Source organism: Monopterus albus, unplaced genomic scaffold, assembly GCF_001952655.1.
Source record: "Monopterus albus unplaced genomic scaffold, M_albus_1.0 scaffold101.1, whole genome shotgun sequence".
Taxonomy (NCBI): domain Eukaryota; kingdom Metazoa; phylum Chordata; class Actinopteri; order Synbranchiformes; family Synbranchidae; genus Monopterus; species Monopterus albus.
Window position 1 is genome coordinate 555,178 of NW_018127981.1, and position 19,724 is coordinate 574,901.

The 19,724-nt window shown below is 38.2% G+C and overlaps 2 protein-coding genes across 3 annotated transcripts in view; one reads left to right on the forward strand and one right to left on the reverse strand.

Annotated features, from left to right (window-relative positions):
• The window catches only part of rgl2 (ral guanine nucleotide dissociation stimulator-like 2), a 32,956-nt gene extending 24,031 nt beyond the window's left edge, over positions 1 to 8,925 (forward strand). Inside the window, exons 11-20 of the mRNA XM_020609711.1 lie at positions 755 to 839; positions 3,594 to 3,650; positions 4,642 to 4,728; positions 4,821 to 4,853; positions 5,299 to 5,420; positions 5,564 to 5,650; positions 5,873 to 5,966; positions 6,152 to 6,376; positions 6,570 to 6,684; positions 7,986 to 8,925. Of these exons, the coding sequence (XP_020465367.1) occupies positions 755 to 839; positions 3,594 to 3,650; positions 4,642 to 4,728; positions 4,821 to 4,853; positions 5,299 to 5,420; positions 5,564 to 5,650; positions 5,873 to 5,966; positions 6,152 to 6,376; positions 6,570 to 6,684; positions 7,986 to 8,167 (1,087 nt within the window). The 3' untranslated portion in view covers positions 8,168 to 8,925. The remainder of the gene's footprint in view (positions 1 to 754; positions 840 to 3,593; positions 3,651 to 4,641; positions 4,729 to 4,820; positions 4,854 to 5,298; positions 5,421 to 5,563; positions 5,651 to 5,872; positions 5,967 to 6,151; positions 6,377 to 6,569; positions 6,685 to 7,985) is intronic.
• A 1,709-nt stretch (positions 8,926 to 10,634) lies between these two features.
• On the reverse strand, positions 10,635 to 17,718 carry dnase2 (deoxyribonuclease II, lysosomal). 2 transcript variants are annotated; one of them, XM_020609710.1, is made up of 7 exons: positions 17,378 to 17,718; positions 16,705 to 16,759; positions 16,321 to 16,495; positions 14,967 to 15,069; positions 13,997 to 14,161; positions 11,642 to 11,860; positions 10,635 to 11,395 (listed from the first exon to the last, which is right to left on the reverse strand). In XM_020609710.1, exons 3-7 carry the CDS (start codon positions 16,432 to 16,434, stop codon positions 11,022 to 11,024), a joined length of 975 nt encoding a protein of 324 aa, XP_020465366.1. In that variant the 5' UTR covers positions 16,435 to 16,495; positions 16,705 to 16,759; positions 17,378 to 17,718; the 3' UTR covers positions 10,635 to 11,021. The 2 variants fall into 2 exon arrangements, with proteins under 2 accessions (XP_020465366.1, XP_020465365.1); XM_020609709.1 differs by having other exon boundaries at positions 16,705 to 16,802.
• Positions 17,719 to 19,724: the final 2,006 nt, after the last annotated feature.

Sequence of the window (19,724 nt, forward strand, 5' to 3'; positions counted from 1 at the left end):
TCTACTTGGTTTTGTAATTTTTGGGTATAAACTGCATCTATATATTGTGTTAATAAACTCCTCAGTTCCTGTGTGCTTGTTTTAACAAATCTATATTGAAGTCACCACATATGAACATTAATTTATGACTTATTGTCAAGTAATTTTCTTCCATCCAGTCATTAAATTTTTCTATGCTGGCTCCAGGTGCTCTATAAATACAGCTTATTACAACATTTTTCTTTTTTTTTCCACGAGTATTTCTACAGTCACACACTCCAGCAAATTATCCACCACCCTTGACATTTTCTCCACTTTCTTATAACAAAAGTTTTTATCTTTATGTACAAGGCCACACCACCTCCCATCTTATTCTCTCTGTTTGTGCATACCAAGTCATAGCCAACTTCCCTTGGGATACTTTATTTATTAACCAGCAAGTCGACATCGCAAATAACTTTCAAACTCATAAAGAAACAGAAGTTAAAATGTTCTTCCTTAACAGAATGTTCTGTGTGATCTGCTGGAGTTGTTGCTGCATAAAAATAAAGTGTCCCTGACTCTCCTTCACCAGCCTTTGTTAAATTATTAAACATTAATGTAATGTTGTTAAGGTCCAAAAATTAATCACTCACTGAATTACAGTACATGCTTTGCAGACTTTTCAAATTCCACTTTTCAAAAAATAATTGTTACATTTCTTTAGCTCCAAAAATAATGATATATAGACAAGCAGTTTTTCTGAAACCAACTCACTGATTTGGTTATTTTACAGGGAGGCAATGAGAAGATATGAGGAGCTGTCAGAAATCTTCTCAGACAAGGACAACTACTCACACAGCAGAGAACTCCTGAAGGAGGTAAGTTGTTGTCAAGATGATCGACATGACAGTATGTTTTCAAAAGTGGCTGAGGGAAAATACCAGGTATAGTAGGGCACCAAGCTCTGAATGATGAGATTATTTATACCGTGTGAACAGCAGGTTCAGTGAGAAACTTGATTATTTATGGCATGCACGGGCTGGTTTCTACTTGGATCATGACACAACATGAAACCTTTTTTTTTTTTTTTTTTTTAAAAAAAATGAGAGTTTGAAGCCTGAAGTCTGTGTTTTCTAGGTATCTTGTCATTCATGTCTTGGTTCATGATAAAATGATCTGCTGGCCTAGAGGCTGGTGAAACAATATCTTATGCTGGAAAGCTGCCATGTAGGGATCAGATTTCAGTAACTCAGAAACGTTTCTGTTTCAGGCCTGTTTTTACTTAGATTTATGTTGTTCTCAGCTGCTGTTAGACACTTTTATAGATTATCTTTTTACTGCCTTGCTATAAAAATATCTTCAAAGATGCTTTTTTTCCTCCACCTTTTTTTCCCATTACTAGAAACAGTTTGGTTTTACACCTGAGTGTACAGTATCTAACTGTGCACTTTGGATACGCAAACTCCTGAAGACTTAGTCCGACAATCAGAAATAAAGCCACTGTTTACTGTCTCTTTGTGGTACACAGGTCCTGGTTTTTAATTTTCTGTAAGTCCTGACTCAGTATCAACATCATATTCTGAGTTTGGAAATTACTGTTTAATGTAATACTAATGAATGTGGAAAACACAATGTCAAATACTCTCCCAGCCCAGCCTCTAATATTCTTGGTTGTCCCAATGTAATGAGAATTAAGTAGGATACTGCTGGAGACTAACAGTCTACAGTCATGCTAGCAGATCCGTGAGGTGTTTTGAGCTAAATGCTAACATGCTATGCTGATGTTTACAGTTTATAATGTTTACCATATTAACCATCTTAGTTTAGTGTGTTAGCATGCTAAGATTTGCTAAGTGTCACCAAACACAAAGTTAAGCTGTGGCTCATGGGAACATCATTTTGCATGCAGGGGACACTTTGTAGGTACCTGGGCATAAGCCAACGTATATATACAAATTAAAATTTGCCTTAATTACAGCATTTAAGTTATCACTCAGGTTTTTATGATTTATACTGTGGATGATGTAAATATCTAAATTACATTTTTTTCATACTCAAGAACATGTCAATCTCATGGTGGCGCTAGCGGAACATTTAAGCAATCACCAAAGACATAAGGTGCATAGTGAATGTCTGTATAAAATGTTATGGTAATCCATCTGCTAGCTGTTGGGATATTTCACTCTGGAGCAAAGTGGACAAACATGGTGCCCGATCACAGCATGGTTGAACACATATGATTGCTACAAGCCTACAGAGATGTTTAAGCCTTAAACTGCCGCTTTGATAAACCATATGGCTTATCTACACTTTGATATCTCACATCCTGGTGACTAGCATCTCGTAAATTTGAGCAGCATTGTGAGACATGTATTAATGTGCCTGTCAAGTGCCACTACTGGAGCACATTTGTTAAACGCCTATCTCTAAGCACTGATGTCTGGCCTTATCCTCAGCTTTACTGTTAGACCTTAGACTGCTTTAAAAACCAGAAACCAGTCTGATCTGGTTGAGTAAACCTTCCCTTTTTCTATTTGAGAATTGGGGAAACTGACAGAATTAGCTATGTTTTGATTTGCTGTGATGGTGCAGTACATCACAATATCATTCAAACACGTGCTTTCGTTTTGAAAGCTTCACTACAAGCTTTGATGCCAGAAAAACACCATCATTTTCTGTTGCCCTTTCATTTCACTTCCCTTCATCTCTCAGCCCGTCTAAAAGCATTCGAGAGTGTGATGACACTTTACTGTAGCATTTTCATGACAGACTATTTCTTCCTGGCTGTCCTGACAGATCTCTAGACATATGTCATTGTTGTGTTGTCAGCTTCTTTCCACTGCCTCCAAGTGGCCAAAAGAAAAAAAAGAAAAAAAAATTCAGCGATTGCAGGTTTAAATTCACTATGAAAATTTGTGAATTTGGCATTTCCAGTGGCAGCATTAAAACACACACTGTTGCAGACAGCACAGAACAGCTGGCATTTGAGCATTTACCACAAAATGCAAACGATTACTGAATAAACATGCCTTCCGGTTAAGATGACGAGGTCCATTTAGCAGACATATTAATTTGCCTTGGCTTTTAATACACAGTAGGGCGTGATGCATTCCTTTTAATTTTATTGAATTTATTGAATGTGTCTCATCTGTGTGTATGTGTTATTGTGCTGTTTTATTTTTTGCACTGATCTTATTTATTCTATTTTAGTAATTTATTGTGGTTTTATTCTGCTATGTAAAGTACTTTGGTCAACTGGATGTTGTTTTTTAAGTGCTATATAAATAAATTTGATTTGATTTGATATTCTGGAAGTTTTGATAACATTGCACCATCTTCATCAGCAGATACCGAGTTTGCTCAGTTGCCATGGAATTGTAGATGCTCACATTTCCATTTTTTACTGACAACTTTATGAACTTATTGTCCATGTTGGCTTAAAAGGTGAGGTTCACAGTCCAAACTCCAAACACTGGCAAACTCTGTCTGCTGATGAAGCTCGTGTGATACAAACGAAAGCTCCAGAACGGCAAGTGAAAGAACTTTGTGATGAGACTTATTTTTCAATAGCTGTTTTTTTGGGACACAAATGAACTTTAAAGCTCAGACTTTCCCTTGGTTTTGTCTTACAGGAGGGAACCTCGAAGTTTGCCAACATTGACAACAAGCTCAACAACAAACATCTTAAGGTGAGCAGAATTAGAATGAAGACATAGGAAGGTCACTGGTGTGGGTTATGCATAACGAATTCCCTCAGCAACCACTTGAAAACAGAAGCACTCAGGTGTCTAACAGCTACCAACAGGTCTCTAAAAAGGTTCAGACATGCTTACTATGTTATCAATTAATCCCACTAGAGTGTCAGATCATTTAGGGGTCACCAAGGCAGTCACAGAGGAGTTGTGTGTGTGTGTCTTTAGATCAGATCATGAAGCATGTAAAAAAGAACAATTTTCACTAACTTCATAGCCCACGTCTGGTGTGAATACCAAACATTTTAGCCTGAAGGGTTGTACACTCCCACAGGCCTTTCCTGGAGACCTTGGAAAATTTAGGAATGATGTAAGACCCTGCAAAAGTGTCATTATTATTGTAAAAAGTGAGGCGACAGAGATACGGTGTAATAGCTTTAGAAAAACAATCGGTGGTTAAATTTGCTTTCAAGTGTATTTTTAGGGCTTATGAGCCTTATAATATTGTATATTCAGTGTACATTGATTTAGTATTTCACAAGCATCTGAGTAGAACCAAACGTTTTGAGTTAAAAGCACTCAACTGCAATTAATATAAAGCACTATGGCTGTGCTTAATAATGGATTACATTCTAAAAGTTTTGAAAAAAGCCTTTTCCTACAAAACACTACATTCAGATGTCAATACTGGTGTCACTCAGTGGGGAATGTGTCAGTGGTTTGATGAAGGGCTGTAAGAGGGAATCGACCAGCATGCAGCAGTGAAGTGGAACAGAGAGCTGTGTGTGTGTGTGTGTGTGTGTGTGTGTGTGTGTGTGTGTGTGTGTGTGTGTGTGTGAGATGTGGTGTGGTGAATCCTGAGCCTTCATTTGAAAAATAGCTGCAGGCAGCTGCTCTGAAATCTCTCCCTGTGTGGGCTCTTTACGATGGTGAACAGGAATCTCTGGGGAACTGATGAGACACTTCCTTTTTTTGTTTTAAAACACAGTGCAACCCCCAGGGCACTGTGCCCTACCTGGGAATCTTCCTCACTGACCTCACTATGCTGGACACAGCAGTCAAAGACAGGCTAGATGTAAGTTCATCACAAGTCTATCCCAGTCACAATTTCTGGAGGCAGTTCAGTATTACAACTATCAAACTGACATCTTGTCACTCTCTTTGCAGAATGGCTACATCAACTTTGACAAAAAGAGACGGGTGAGTGTTGCAGTATGTACTGTATCAGTTAGAAGGATAAAGGGTTAAAAAGTTGGGTACATCAGCTGTTTTAATGCATGTATCCTAAGCTTAGGTGATGATCTGCTAATGAGCAGTTTGCAACAAGTGAAGCAGCAAAATAAGCTTCACTTTCTGCAGCATTAACAAGCTGCAAGGAGTAAGGAGTGCCACAGTAATCCCTGACAAAAATCTCATGACCCTGGGAAATAGGAGCTACAGTAAGAAGAGAGACTGGAAGGAAACTTTCCAAGATAAGAGCATATTAGAGCGAGCAGGGGTAACACAATATCTGAGGGAGGATTAAGATTAAGTGGGGGGGTGCTGTGAGGTGCTTCTAGTGGAGAGGAGAGAATAGTAGATCAGCCAACATGGGCGCTTTTTTAAAATAATGAAACTGTATGGTGATATGACTCTTTGTTAACAGGAATTTGAGATTTTAGCTCAAATTCGGCTCTTGCAGTCTTCCTGCAAAAACTGCGTTTTCAGCACTGATGAGGCCTTCATGCAGTGGTATCACAGTGTACCGACGTTAACAGAGGAGGAAAGGTAAACATCTAAAATGCTGGTGCAGTTACTGATTTGAAAAAAGAATGCATTCACTCTTATAATGTGAGCATGTAACTCGTGTTGTTGTTATTTAAAAATTTTGTGAAGAAGGTCTACACTTTTGATGATGATCTCTACTGCAGTTACAGACTGTCCAATGAAATTGAAGCACCCACTGAGCCAAGCCCCCGTGGCCTTGCCCCAACAGTCATCGTTACAGAGTGCCCAGAGTGAGCTATGCACACACAAACACACATTACACAATAAGATGACCATAGTACATTAGCAGAATTCAGAATATGTAAACTACTCCACTCCACCACCCAACTGTTTTAACATACTGTATAAAGATTAGTTTACTCAGAGTAGCAAAGTCTAAAGTCTGAAAAATAATTAATGATCATTAGTTGTAGAATTAATTTAAATGTATGTGTATGTTTGTGTGCCAACAGCCTGAGCAGGTCCCAGATCAATCTGGTTGGTGATAGTGAGGGCCTCTTTGACTTCCCCTCCCCTGTCAATAACCTGCTCTCAAAACTCACAAAGGTAACATACTATTACTAATATTCAGTCCATCTGTGCACTTACAGTATATGAGCTTGTTCCATAGACACTGTATGCAGGTGTGACTTTGTCTGCTTTAGTCTAAATTTGATGAACAGTGTTGTTCTCTACTTTGTTATTATACCAGATAAAACATCATCAACAACATTGCTTTTGCTCCATTGCAGCATATGAAATCTCCATCTGTGTCCTGTCTGGATGTTGACACGTCTCCTCCTACGAATGACTCCGCACCTGCCACATTAACTCCAACCACTCCTACAAAGTCACACCGCCGATCGGTCTCCTGCGGCAACAACCCCATCCATAACATCCAAGGGTCAGGGCCCGACATGCGCATCATCAGGATACGGATGGACCTGCATGATGGCAACCTGTACCGAAGCATACTGGTACCAATTTAAACCATTTGTATCTACTTTACAGCAATAGTAAGGTTGTATAAAATTCTCTGTCCCTAATTATATGCGACAAGGATCCCATAATGATAGTGATCAGAATCAGATTCTCAGGATACAATGGACGCAGGATATCATTAGTGCAAATCCAGCTGAGTGTCATTGTTATTTTTCTCTATTCCCTTAGGTTACAAGCAATGACAAGACACCCACTGTGATCAGCTCTGCCTTAGAAAAGCACAATCAGGACCCCAAACAGTCATCCAGATATGAGCTAATCCAACTTCTTCCTGAAGGAAAAGGTAAAGGTGTACAGTATTCCACTGCAGCAACAGAAAACTAATCTGCTCTTCCCTCCGCACTGTAAAAAAACAAACACTATTTTGAAGTTTACTCTATTTCTGGACCAGTTATCCAAATCTTCGCAAACGTGAGATCATCTTGAGATTTCAATCTAAAGGTCTGTTGTAGCACAGGCTTGTTTTACCCATCCATCCATCCACTATCTATACCGCTAATCCTAATGAGGGACGCTGGAGCTAATCCCAGGTGACATTCAGCAAGAGGGAGGGTCCACCCCGGACAGGCCGTCAGTCTATCACCGGGCTGACACTTAGAAACAAACAACAACACACACCCACTCCTACAGGAAATTTAGCATCATGAGTCAACCTAAGCTGCATGTCTTTGGACTGTGGGAGGAAGCCGGAGTACCCGGAGGGAACCCACACAGGCACAGGGGGTATATACAAACTCCACACAGAAAGGCACCAGGTCAGCCCGAGCTCAAACCCAGAACCTTCTTGCTGTGAAGGAACAGCACTAACCACTATGTTACCATGCTGCCCCAGGGTTCTTTTAACATTCACTATTTCGACTTTCAACGGTCTTGCGGGGAGAAGAGTATTACCTCTGCCAATAAGGTAATGAAGAAATGAATTTTGATTCTGTATGTTGGTGCAATGCCTTTCATCTTGATACAGGACAGCGGAGTTTGGTTAAAGGTTAAGCCCTGGTTCAAAGAATATGTGTTTACTTATTGGTCCAGGAAATTTCCACCACAAAAATGTCCCACTCCACCAAATGTATTTTTCATACTGTTACTTCACTTGAATATTTTATCTTCACTGTGTAGTGACATTGTGTTTGACACTTTTACATTCATCTGCCAAAGGGAGAGGTTTCTTTCTGCTCGTTGTAAAGCTAATTGTAAAGCATGTATCTACAGGTATAATTTTGTGACAGTCCAACTTGATTTGAAGTTAGTCAGGGTCCAATATCCATTAATATTAATATTTTTTAATAAAGTAGTAGGTGTCTTCTGTCCAGCAGTTGAACTTCTGAGATGAGAAATATCTGTGTATTTATATATTAGTTTTTTACTGAAAGAGTTATTTTAAGAATTATTAATTAGGTATTATTCATTCTAAATCAGGGAGGTGATCTTAAAAAGTCAACACTGAACACCAAATTGTTCCCAGTGCCATCCAGCCCACCAGGGTGTCCCATGCATTTCACTGGTAGAGTACTAATGTAACAGTGCAGCAGCTTTGGAGAAGCTCTGTTGAATTCTAATGTCTTTATTTTTCTTCTCTTGACACAGAATTGGTCATCCCTGCTATGGGTAATGTCTTTTACGCCATGACATCATCTAGTGTTGACTTCTTGTTGAGAAGAAAAGGCGGGAACACTCCTCATGGCTCAGTGTCAATCAGCACAGAAACAAGCGCCACTTTTCCACGAATCAAGGCCAAAGGGAGGAGACTGGTCAGGACTCTATTTTGACATCAGTTTTTTTTTTTGTCCATAGTAACTGATTTTTCTCATAGTCCTGATGTGAATGCAGGGCGGTCTCTCACAGACAGTAAATGGGGCCTTCTCTGTGCAAAACAAAACTCTACATTATGCCTTTCTTCCATGCTCCTTCAAAGCTTATTCTACCCAAACACCGAGACCAAGTTTGAGAGACATTTCAGACCTCCCGCTGCCCTGCTGTGTTCCAGAGCCACCTGCTGCTAAAGACTCGTGTCACTTTTCCTCTTTCAAAACAATATGCATTCACACCCAGAGGAAGAGCAATGGCAGCCTTTTGGTACTGGTTCTTGAGTCCTAGTCAGGTAGCAGTTGATGCTTTTTTCATTCCAATTCAGTGAAGTCTGTTTTTATCATCAACAAATCTCAAGTTGTTGTGTGCCTCTGACTGATGTTTCCAAATATAAAAAGAAGATTTAAGTGTTGTTCACCTCAGATGCCGTAGAAGGATTTAGGACTATAGGTTTGTTGGTAAGAAGCATAATAAAATCCAAATATACAAAGCCTGTTGGCTCCACGTCTGCTAAAGCACACATATCAGGAAGACACATGGATAGTAACCAATACAGTGCAAGTGCATCATTGTAGCAAAACACTGGAGTTTGTCAAATGAGATATGAATGTTTTGTATATATTTATCTATTCTGTATATCTGTATGATGTCAATATTGTGTTTACACTGGCAAGGAGCTCTACACCCATGTGTTTAAAAAGTGAGAATGACTGTTTCAGCTATGACTCAAGTAAATATTTATTTCATCATAAAGTTAAAGCTGCACCAGTCAGTATTTTTATATTAGCACAGACTCGGTTGATGCTTCATATTGTGAAGCAGGCCACTGATTTTGACAAACCCTCAAAGAATTATCATGAACTCTGCAGCTCTATTGATCTTTTAGCCTATTTTGGCTGATTGTTTTGGTTTTACAGCCCAGGAATGTGCAGAATGGGTCTTTCTCGCAGCTGGTATCAACACTTTATCCAGCAGTAAATCTGATAGAGCTACAGATCTAGCCAAGGTAACAACTAGCTGGGGACGTTCAACATCTAGCAGCATCTTGATCTAAGAAAGCCTGTCATTATTCTCAGGAGTTGCTAAAGACCAAACTAGAACTAAAAGGAATGTGAGATGGACTCATTTATTAAATGGGCAGAAATACAGCTCCAGATGTTATCTTCAGATGGATGGGTATGTAGGCAGCTGGTATCAAAACAACTTTATAAGGAAATAAAATGTTGCACAGCTCAATTTGATGCATTTATGTCCCCTAGTGGCCAAAATGATTATTGCAGCTTTAATAAGCTTGTGGCTTTGCTTTATCACTCTAGTACCTCAAGCATAACCATAAGAAAAATCTAAATAATATGCCACCAGCTCAGTAAGATACATCTTCACTGCTGTTTACATTTAATTAGAAAAAGAAAAAAAAAACATAAGCAACGATTTCATGTTTGGAATTAACATGTTAACTTCAGTGCAGGTTTGAAACATACAACCTTGACTTTGACTTATGTCTTGTGACCTCTGGTTCCCTACTCAGCACCAGTGAGGCCTCTGTGTTGGCTGAGGTATGAGCATGGTTGAATCAGGGAGAGGATTCTGGGTAATAATAGATGACGTGTGCTAGCATAATGCTATGCTACTGATTGTTTTAGTGCCTTTCTCTACAGGGTGCTCACTTTTCCCATGTTTGCAGTATACATCGAGTATACAGTGGTGTGTACTCTCACATCAAAGCTATGTATGCACTACATACAGGATGTCCTATTTTTGTGGTAATAAATTTACTTTTATATGAATTTCCCAGCTTTGGGTTGATTTGCTATAATGTGTTCCAGGTTCAAAAGAGACATATTTTCCATGCTGCTGAGTATGACATAAAAAGAATTAAAGTTGTCTCTACATATCAAATACTGACATTTCTATTTTTCCTCATGGATAAGGTAAACAAAGCAAGGTGAATATACTTCAGCGACAAACCACACACCTGTGCACTGGTCTGTTGATTTAGAGTGAAGACGGTCAGCATCTTTATGCTTAGGCAAAATCAGAATGAATTTATGTAACTAAGAAATCAAAGGCACATAAAAAATATTTCTAGATATTTTTAGAAAAGCACATACTTGAGTACCCAGTTATTATCACAAACATTCATGGAAAACAAAGAATTAAAACATTCCTCACCTGAATGTTGTCAGTGTCCATGTGTTAATATCATCAGGTAAATGTGTGCATGTGCTGAATGTTTCAAAGTGCAATATATCCCACATTGATTATTTTAAAATCCCATAAAATCCACTTTTATACAGTTTTAATTAACAACATTTGATGTCCTCACTGAGAACATACACAAAAAGCAGCTCATGGTGATTTAAACAGAAAAGTTAGAGTCAGAATTAGTGACACAGCGCTTTTGTAACAGACAGAGTCCTCAAGTGACAGAGTCAGAATTAGTGACACAGCGCTCAGTTTGTAACAGACAGAGTCCTCAAGTGACTTGGACCTATGCTTTCAATTTAAAGTTGCACTTTGAGGTTTTTTTGTTTTCTAAAATGAACACCACAGAAAAGAACTAATAAAAGATGCTAAATGAAATACCATTGCCTTACAGAGGCTAGTAGGACAAAGGGTAGTCCAGACGTGATGGAATGATTTCATCCCTCTATATGTTTAAGGAAATGATTGTGTCATCAGTGAAGAGCATATCATATGAATTAAAATGGTAAACACTGGGTTATTCTACCACATCTTGAAATAACTCACTTACAAATCCATGAGATGGCCTTGCCTCAAGCCCAGCTGACCCCTTGTGGCTCAAACTGAACATCAGCACTGGATGATTTTTTCTTCTTCACAAGACTCACACTCCAGTGCCGCAGTCCGGTAAGCCTTCCACACCACCGGGTCCTGCAGACATACTGTGCCTCCCCCGCGCTTCTCCTCTGCCTCGTTTCGGTTTATGTCCCCCACGCACACCCATCCTCCTCCATTCCCCTGCCCAAGTGACTGGGGGCTCACCGCCCACTTGGAGTGGTCCTGGCTGGCCTTGAAGGTGAACGCCTCACCTGGGTGAATGAGTGTGATGTCCAGGACCTTCCAGCCCTCGGAGCAGTTGGAGTGGAGGATACCTGTGGAGCGAATCCAGAATTGGACCAGGAGGTCTGACTGGAGGGTGGGAGCCACCCAGGAGTGGTATAGGTCTGACAAAGCAGAGAGGAAAGACAGGTAAGAACATGTTATCATTTTATTGCCTTTGAACTGTCTGCATGCTGTTAAATAATACGATCTTTAAAAGTAAATAAAGCTAAAAGTGTATTTGTATGTTACAAAATAGAACTAGTGATGCTCACATTGGACTATTATACCTGCAAAGACATAAGTAAAAGTGAAAGAATGGCACCAGTAGTCAGACAACTGCAAGTATTTTTATTTCTCCAAAGTCATACCATTGTCAAAAGAGGCTCCTTTGGCAAAGCTGATGAAGTTGGTTCCCTCCTTTGAGGTCAGAGTCACACTGCGATTGGATACAGTTTTGATACGGGGAAAGATGTGACCAGACAGATGTTTCTTCTTACAGACATCAGCCAGTGCGGGCACCAGGGACACCAAGGAGTCGGGGACATCACAGTCGTACACATTAGGCTGATTGATCTGCAGCTGCTCTCCTGTGGTGCACAGCAAATTAGATTTAAGGAAAAAGCTGCTAACACTACTCCAATTAGTGAATGATGAATGACTAACAGTGTGGTGTAGTGTCCCTTCATTTCTTTTAGCTTCACTTTACATACTTATCTTTTTACTTCAGGCGGTAAATTCCTGCACTTCTCAGAATTCTCTCGTGCTGAGTGTAGAAAAATATTATCTTTGTTCCTTCTGATACCATAACCTGACATTTTTTACTTATGTTATACAATAACTCCAGTCTACTTATAACTGTTACTTTTTCTACATCTGGTCAGTTAATGAACCACAACATCTTCCCACAAATGCTAGTGAACAACACAAAAGTGTGTAACAATATACAAGTTGGTCCTTGAATAAACCAATTCATACAATTTCTTGTTGTGAGGCCCTACAGTGCAATACTATACGCATAACAGATGATTATTTAGATAATCATTTTTATACTTTTTTTTTAACTGATGAACTGATTTGTTATTTGGTTTATACAGTATAATATCAGTAATTAGTGAAAAGTGCCCATGACAATTTCTCAGGGCCCAAAGTGAGGTAATCAATTAGCTTGATTTGTTCGGCCTATAGTCCAAACCCCAAATATATTTAATATAAAATGAAATAAAAAAAGAAAGGCAGCAAAGCATCACAACTGAGAAGCTGGAACCTAATGACTGTAATGATAATGACTGATAATCCCCTGATTTTATATTTCCTCACCTGGTTATGAGTAAAATGTCAACACATACTGTATGTACGTGCACTAATGCAGATCTGAATAATACAATTATAGCAGGATTTTAAACTAAGGAATAAGGAAAAATGCACAATACAAGCTCATTTCAAACCACTGATTACTAGTCATCTTCAGCAACTCCATGAGACATAAACTAGAGCAACATATAGGACGTCTCAGATCTCAGCCCAGTTGACCATTTATGACAGATGTTGGAGCGACGTGTTAGATGGCATTTCCACCACTATCATCAAAACACCAAATGAGGGAAGAATGGTGTTCATCTCTCTAGCAGAGTTCAGAGACTTGGGGAATAAACGCCAAGGTGCAGTGAAGCTGTTCTGGTGGCACGTGGTGGCCCAAGACCTTATTGAGACACTTTGTCTTGGGTTATCCTGTTATTTGTCACCCATCTATATTTATGAACTCAGTGTATAATAAACTTACACAGTGGTAAATCTCAGTTTTGTCTCGTTAATGTGCAAATTCATACTGCAAGGTGATTTAAAATGAAACTCGACATGGCTGTTGGACAAAACATTTATGCACTGTGTGTTCACATCACCCCGGACAGTGTCACGCTCCCAACATCCCAGCTGGAGAGGTGACAATCTGATGGAGCAAATGCCTGCCACAGTGTGAGGTCCAATATCTCTATGGTTACATACCTCAGTCTAATTACATTACCCCAGGCACTGTCGTAGAAACTGTGCCAGCTGTCAGGTCTGCCAGAGAACTGCAGAGGCAGCGCGCTGACACACTGATGACACTAGTTTATGCTGGTTATCTTGGATCGGGATTTTTGTTATTGTGTCAATACCTGACTGGATTAATCAGTGCTGGGTGATGACAAAGTAACAATGATTCAAGAATTTAACACCCACACAGGCCACAAGCTTCTCTGTTAAGGTTTGACAAAGGAAGATACGAGTGACACTTTCAGAGGTTCTGAAGATAGAAAATATGTGCTGAGTAAATTTTTATGACAAATACAAGATTTAAACCCTCATGGGAAACTGAAGTGTGTTAAAGGCAGAGTAAAACAAAAACAATCAGTGGCTGGGAAACTGTCATTACATGTTTTATAAACTCATTCTTTACTAAAGAGCCTTCACTATAAGTTGGCAGGGGATTACACGGTTGACTGATATGGTGATAAAAAAGATTAAATAAAAAAAGAAACCCTGATATATTATCAAATAGATTTATCAGAACAATATAATGTTCTGGAGACAGAGTATGAACCTCCATGAGCTGCCTGCTCCTCCTCCTTTCAACTCACATACTCTGATAACACTAGCTAATTAAACATCGCCATAAAGCATTAACTCAGTTTTTCTACCAACTCTCTTTGCGTCTAAAGGGCCATACTGCAGGACTCCAGTCTTACCGATGGTCTGGAAGCGGTCCAGAGGGTAGGTAACACAGATGAAGTTTTGTCCGTTGGTCACGCCGCTAGTGGGGTAATAATACTCTCCTTCTTGTCGTACAGGGGGGAAATGAGGAGTGCTGTGGACCAACCAGAAGCCCTGAACTTTATCCAGCAGTATGACACCTGACGCACAGAGACATTATATTTACCAGCAAATACATATTTACATATATACATATTTTATAAGACATACAGCACTGGTTTTTGTGTGTTTGGAATTTCTAATGTGGGAACATGCCCCTAGCGGTTAATGCTTTGAATGTCTCCATCATTAATTAGTGGTCTGAGTTCATTGTGTGTCAATACGCAATGATGTGTTTTTTAATGTGTTAGGCATTTTATTATTTACCATCCACTTTGAGTGCCTCGATCGAACTGATTTCTGCCACATCCCACCCATGGACAAGGATAGATTTTTTTTCCATATTTGTGGTGTTTTTAAATGTTCTATACTTCAGTTACTCTCTACAACTGTTCCAGCCCTTTAACAGAACTATAAAGTTTTTTTTAAAATCACTCCCAGACTGTTTTTTTCTTAAACATGCATATTCCTCTCGAGTCAGTTTGCTTTTCTCTCACTTTATACATTTGAATTCTTAAAATTACCAGAGCTGAATCAGCAAATCTCTAAAACGGCTTCAACAAAAACATTATATGTTGACATTATGGCAACACTATAACCCTCATAGTTAGAATTTATTGCAGGATTGTTGTATTAGACTGCATTAGTTTTAGCTGAGTGTACCTTATAAACTGCCAACTGAATGTTATAGGGTGCACAGTGAAGATTGGTTTAAGAAATCCTTTATTGTATATCATATTGTGATCTTTTTTTTTTGCTTTGATATAATTTATACACTGTACATACACGGTGCTAGTCTGTCTGGGCTACAGGAGTATTTTAGAGCTAGGCTGCTCTGGTGTTCACCTTTTGTGTGCCCCCCACCATGTCCACTGTTGTCAATCCATCTGTCGCCAAAGTCCTCAGGTGGCCTCTGGTCATTGTAAAGGATGTATGCTACCTCAGTGTTCTGTAAAGAGGACAGACTTTATTAACTGAAATTAAAAACCACCATATTTGGACACATTCTGGGAAGAAAAACACTGGCAGAATTACATTTAAACTGAAAAACAAAATAAAAAAAGCAATCATTCGAGTGGTCATTACCGACCTACTATAGATCTGATCTACAGTGGCAGGATACCTGAGTTGTATAGTTTTATGGCATTTTACTGTTTCATCATTAGTAAATTGTATGTTTTGTGTGCTTGTTTTATGCCTTGAGTTGTTTTGTCTGCATTTTCCTGTTGAGGTTGGTGCTTTAATGTATGTATATAATGTTGAGTTTTGTGTCTTGGTATTTTATTGTTGAGTTTTAAGTGCTTCAAAGGACCATCAAGGAGTATGCATTACAGACTAGCTTAGACTGTAAATATTATAGTATGTGGTATTGGTTCATGCTATACACTTATCCCTATACAAATAAGCATAAATAAATACATGAATAAAACAGCAGAGCACTGAAAATGCCAGTTATAAATTCTCATAAGCCTGGTTTGTATAATCTTGCTGTTGAACCTGGTGTATTAGGACTCACAGCCAGACAAACAGACAGCATTTAAATGAACAACTCAATTTTCAGTTTTCATTCTCAGTTTCTTCCTCTTATCTAATAATGACAAGTGGAGTTAACAGAAACCCTTCCTTAAATAAATTCCATCTGCTACAGACATGCTACTTAAGTTGGTGTCTGAAAGAACTCTGAAAGTATTTACGACTGATTTTGCTTAAGCAAAGTCTAGTTTTGTTACATTGTGGATATAAAAGAAAGTGTATGCAAAAAAAAAAAAAAAATGTGTGTGTGTGTATGTTAATACTTTAAAACTATGAAAACCCCATGAAATAGCTGCAACTGCCTTGTGGCTGAAGCTAATGATGATTCAAGTAAATAAACAATTAATAATTCTAAAACAATTAGGGAAAAGAAAGTGAATATTACAAAAGGCCTACCAATACTATTTTACAGAAATGTCAAATAAAGAATAAAGCTCTGGATGTCTTATAAAAGATGTGGGCTTTAGCATGACCATTTCACATGAACCATGAACATATTTAATACATAAATAATAAGGAACTGACAGCTATGTAATAATCTGAGCTAGCATCAGCACTTCCCGGTTTCCAAATGGGTGATTTCCTGGAAAATGAACTTCAACTATCACTAACACAACAGTGACTTTGCTGGATTTGTTACAGACAGAGACACCTAATGAAAACAGACCTTTTCTTGTGAGTACAGTTGTCCAACTGTCCTTCCCAGGGCTCCAGTGGTGTCGTTCACTGTCACCTTCCCATCAGTCCATCCTTCGCTCCCCTTTTCCAACAGTAAATACATCTCACCTTCTGCTCTGGGAGATCTGCTGCTATGTTCTTTAGGCAGCTTGTACAGATAGAACCTAATTCAGACAAAAACAGAAAGGAGGAAACATTTGTGAGGTGTGTGTAAATGTACAAACTTCTTACATTGCTTAGGCCGGAAATACAAGCTGATTTTGAAATGATTGTTTCAGCGTTATAGGACTTATGCGATCTTGCTGCGTTAAACCATAACAAAACGTGTATTTGTAAATGCTTGTTTTGTTCACGACTGTTTTCAGTGAATTACCAGTCAACAGCATCTCCTTGGTCATTGTAGCAGGTGATTGGTGAGGTGTCGCCCTCTAGTGGTATAAAAAAGATCATCATGGAAAGAAACAGAAGCATCTAAGAACAAAGACGGGCATATTATTATAAATACTGTATATGAATTATAAAAAAAAAAAGCTGTTTTATAAAATACCTGACGCTGCATTTAAAACAGACTGGACGATTGGAAGATCCGTGACAAGAAGGAGACAGTGCCCTGAACATGTTTTATATTTTAGAAACAGACTACATTGTTTTGTATGAAAATTCTCAAAACTGCAAAGTACAGCTGACAACTAAACTAAATTAAGTAAGAAGTACAATTTGAAATGTTGAGAAGCATAATTTACATTCAATGTAGCTCATATACGTCAATATAGGCTAGCATTATAATAGGCGTCTTAAGTAGGCTTAAATGTAGGCCTACTTACCTTCCACCGCTCAAAATGACTAAAACCGCCATATTAAAATGAACACAATCAATAACAAATGAAAACTGACTCAAACATAGCCTATGTTTGCACCAAGTGACAGAATAAATCAGAGCAGTAGACGGTACTGCACCCACTCTTTATCTCCGCTGAGCTTGTTAACTGTTAAAAGCACGATGGAAAAGTCACTAATATAAAAGTCACTAAAACACTTATACCCACCTCTGAGTCAGTGTGTCTGTCCTCGACAGAACCGTATGTATTTCTGAGTACGACTGTGACCTGCAGTGTCCACTCCCGAACAACTTTCAACTTCAGCTACATCCTTGTTTTAGTCTGGGACAAGACGATGTGGAGAGGACGGTGGCGTCATGTAACCGCTAAACGATAACTAGGAACTAACTAGCAACGTCTCAGGTGGAAATAACAGGATTTAAACACACCCAAGCGGCTTTTGCTATAAAAGAATACAATGTACTAAATATTTAATGAAGTCAGCATTAAGGGCTCTGTATATTCTTCGCCCTTGTCTTATCCTACTCAAATGTCCTTGATTTTCTTAGGGTAAGAAAGTCGGTGAGGTCACCCTGTGGGCGGGGCTACGAAAAAGTTTTTAAAATCTTGAAATAGGCGTTTATCGAATAACTAATAATTATTTTCTTTATCTGTTAATCTGCCGATTACTTTCTCGATTGACTGATTAATCGTTATATGATAAAATGTCAGAAAATAATGAAAAGGTTACCCAAAACACTATTTTTAAATTGCTTGTTTTATTCATAGATTAGATTACTGAACCAGGGGACCAAGGTGTCAGGGGGCCGTTAGACCAGAGAACCCTGAAGGGACTGCACTGGGAAGTCAAACAAATTACTTCAAAACAACTAAAAGAAACCACTAAACGAGAATAAATGGACTCAAAACCACTACAAAGAGATTTAAAATGGCTAAAACGAGAGAAATGATGCAGCCCCTAAAAAAGGAAAACAGCAAAACAACTAGAAAAATAAACACAAAACTGCAAAAAATGGAAAGAGCTGAAACAAAACATGTTTTAATAAGTGCAACAGATGCAAAACAAGCAAAAATTAATGCAAAGTTGCTAAAAACAAGCAAAACAAGCAAAATGAAACACTAGCTGACTACAGATAATGTGGTTTCTCAGTATGTGCGTGTTATTGAGGAGAAGTAGCAGTCTCTCGCATGTCTGTGCACAAGGACATTGTCTCACAATTGATGGTTTTATTTAAGTAACAGTCCAAATCTAAAATAAAAGCTAAAATGTTTCATTTACAGTAGGAAAATCATCAAATCATTATATATGGGAATTTTTAACAAGTCAATGATTGGAATTGCTTAAAAACGATGAATCAGCTAGACTATATGTTACCCTTTTTAAAAAGTTTTACCTTTTAAAATTGTACTGTAGCTCCCTTATAAATGCAACAGCTACATTATTATAATTATTGAACCTACATTGATAAGATCTGAACTATAATGGAAGGATATCTGAGTTGTGTTCATGTCAAATATTGAAAGATATTTGATAAATGTGATTCTTTTCACCAAACTCCGAAAATGAGCCATATTCAGTGTTTTCCCCATTGATGTATAAAAGCTTCTACAATTCTATACACAGAAACAGAGTAGTTTTTTTTAAATGGTTGGTTTTGGCAATTGGCCATTTCACATGCCACACCAGCAAACTGATGCAGTGTTTTATCCTCCATACCTCTCACACTGCCATGTTAAAAGTGGAACTTGCACCTTATGGGTTTTCCTGCTGTTGTTTTTTCCTGTTTGACTCTTTCACAATTTTGGTATAAGGTGCAACTTCTTTTTTTGTAACATGTTCTTCTCTGTTCCTCTTCTATGTTTGAAATGCTTAGCTGCCTTTATAACACTTTGTCATTTGGAGCAGTGAAGAATAGATCATATGAAAAAAAAACTGATCCTGTCATCAAGAACCGGAAGATACACTGTACCATGGCATTTGATAATAATGCTCAAATTTAAAACTCAATCCAACATAATACAATAAATTTAGAGACAATGTTTGCTTGCTCTGTTAGCTGACTTACACCTTCTCCTTCTAACCATCGTGTTATGTTGTAAAGTTTAAACATCTAAAAACAACAGTTAAACGTATTTTATTGGTATGAAACTTATTCTGCTTGGCTTAATAGATGTAATCAACATATAAAATGAAAATGGTTCATTTCACATATTTGCAACCTCCCCCTGCATGTTTATATTACAAAGATACTGATCAGGTCAATTTGACCCTGAACAGAAGAGGTGTCTCGTGTTAATTTATCAACATCACTTCATAAAAAGAAAATATTTCAAAATATAACATAAAATAAAAAAAAATCAATGTGAAATGTAAAAATAATGTATTTTATATGTAGGTCTTTCCATTGTACATTACAAAAAGTTTTAACATGCATTTTTTATGATAAACGAGTGCATTATCCTCATTGAACCATAATCTGTGAGAGGTAAAGAACACAATTGCACTAAATAGTGACTGAAATGGTTAGTAATGGTAAAATTAACCCAGGAACAT

What these genes read in the sequence shown, in the direction of transcription:
- dnase2 (XM_020609709.1), bottom strand. Translation starts at nt 16,802, where the DNA reads ATGCTTCTGTTTCTTTCCATGATGATCTTTTTTATACCACTAGAGGGC. An exon ending in CAAGGAGATGCTGTTGACTG is followed by an intron (nt 16,496 to 16,704) that starts GTAATTCACTGA and finishes TGTCTGAATTAG; the next exon opens with GTTCTATCTGTACAAGCTGC. An exon ending in GGACCGCTTCCAGACCATCG is followed by an intron (nt 11,861 to 13,996) that starts GTAAGACTGGAG and finishes TGTGCACCACAG; the next exon opens with GAGAGCAGCTGCAGATCAAT.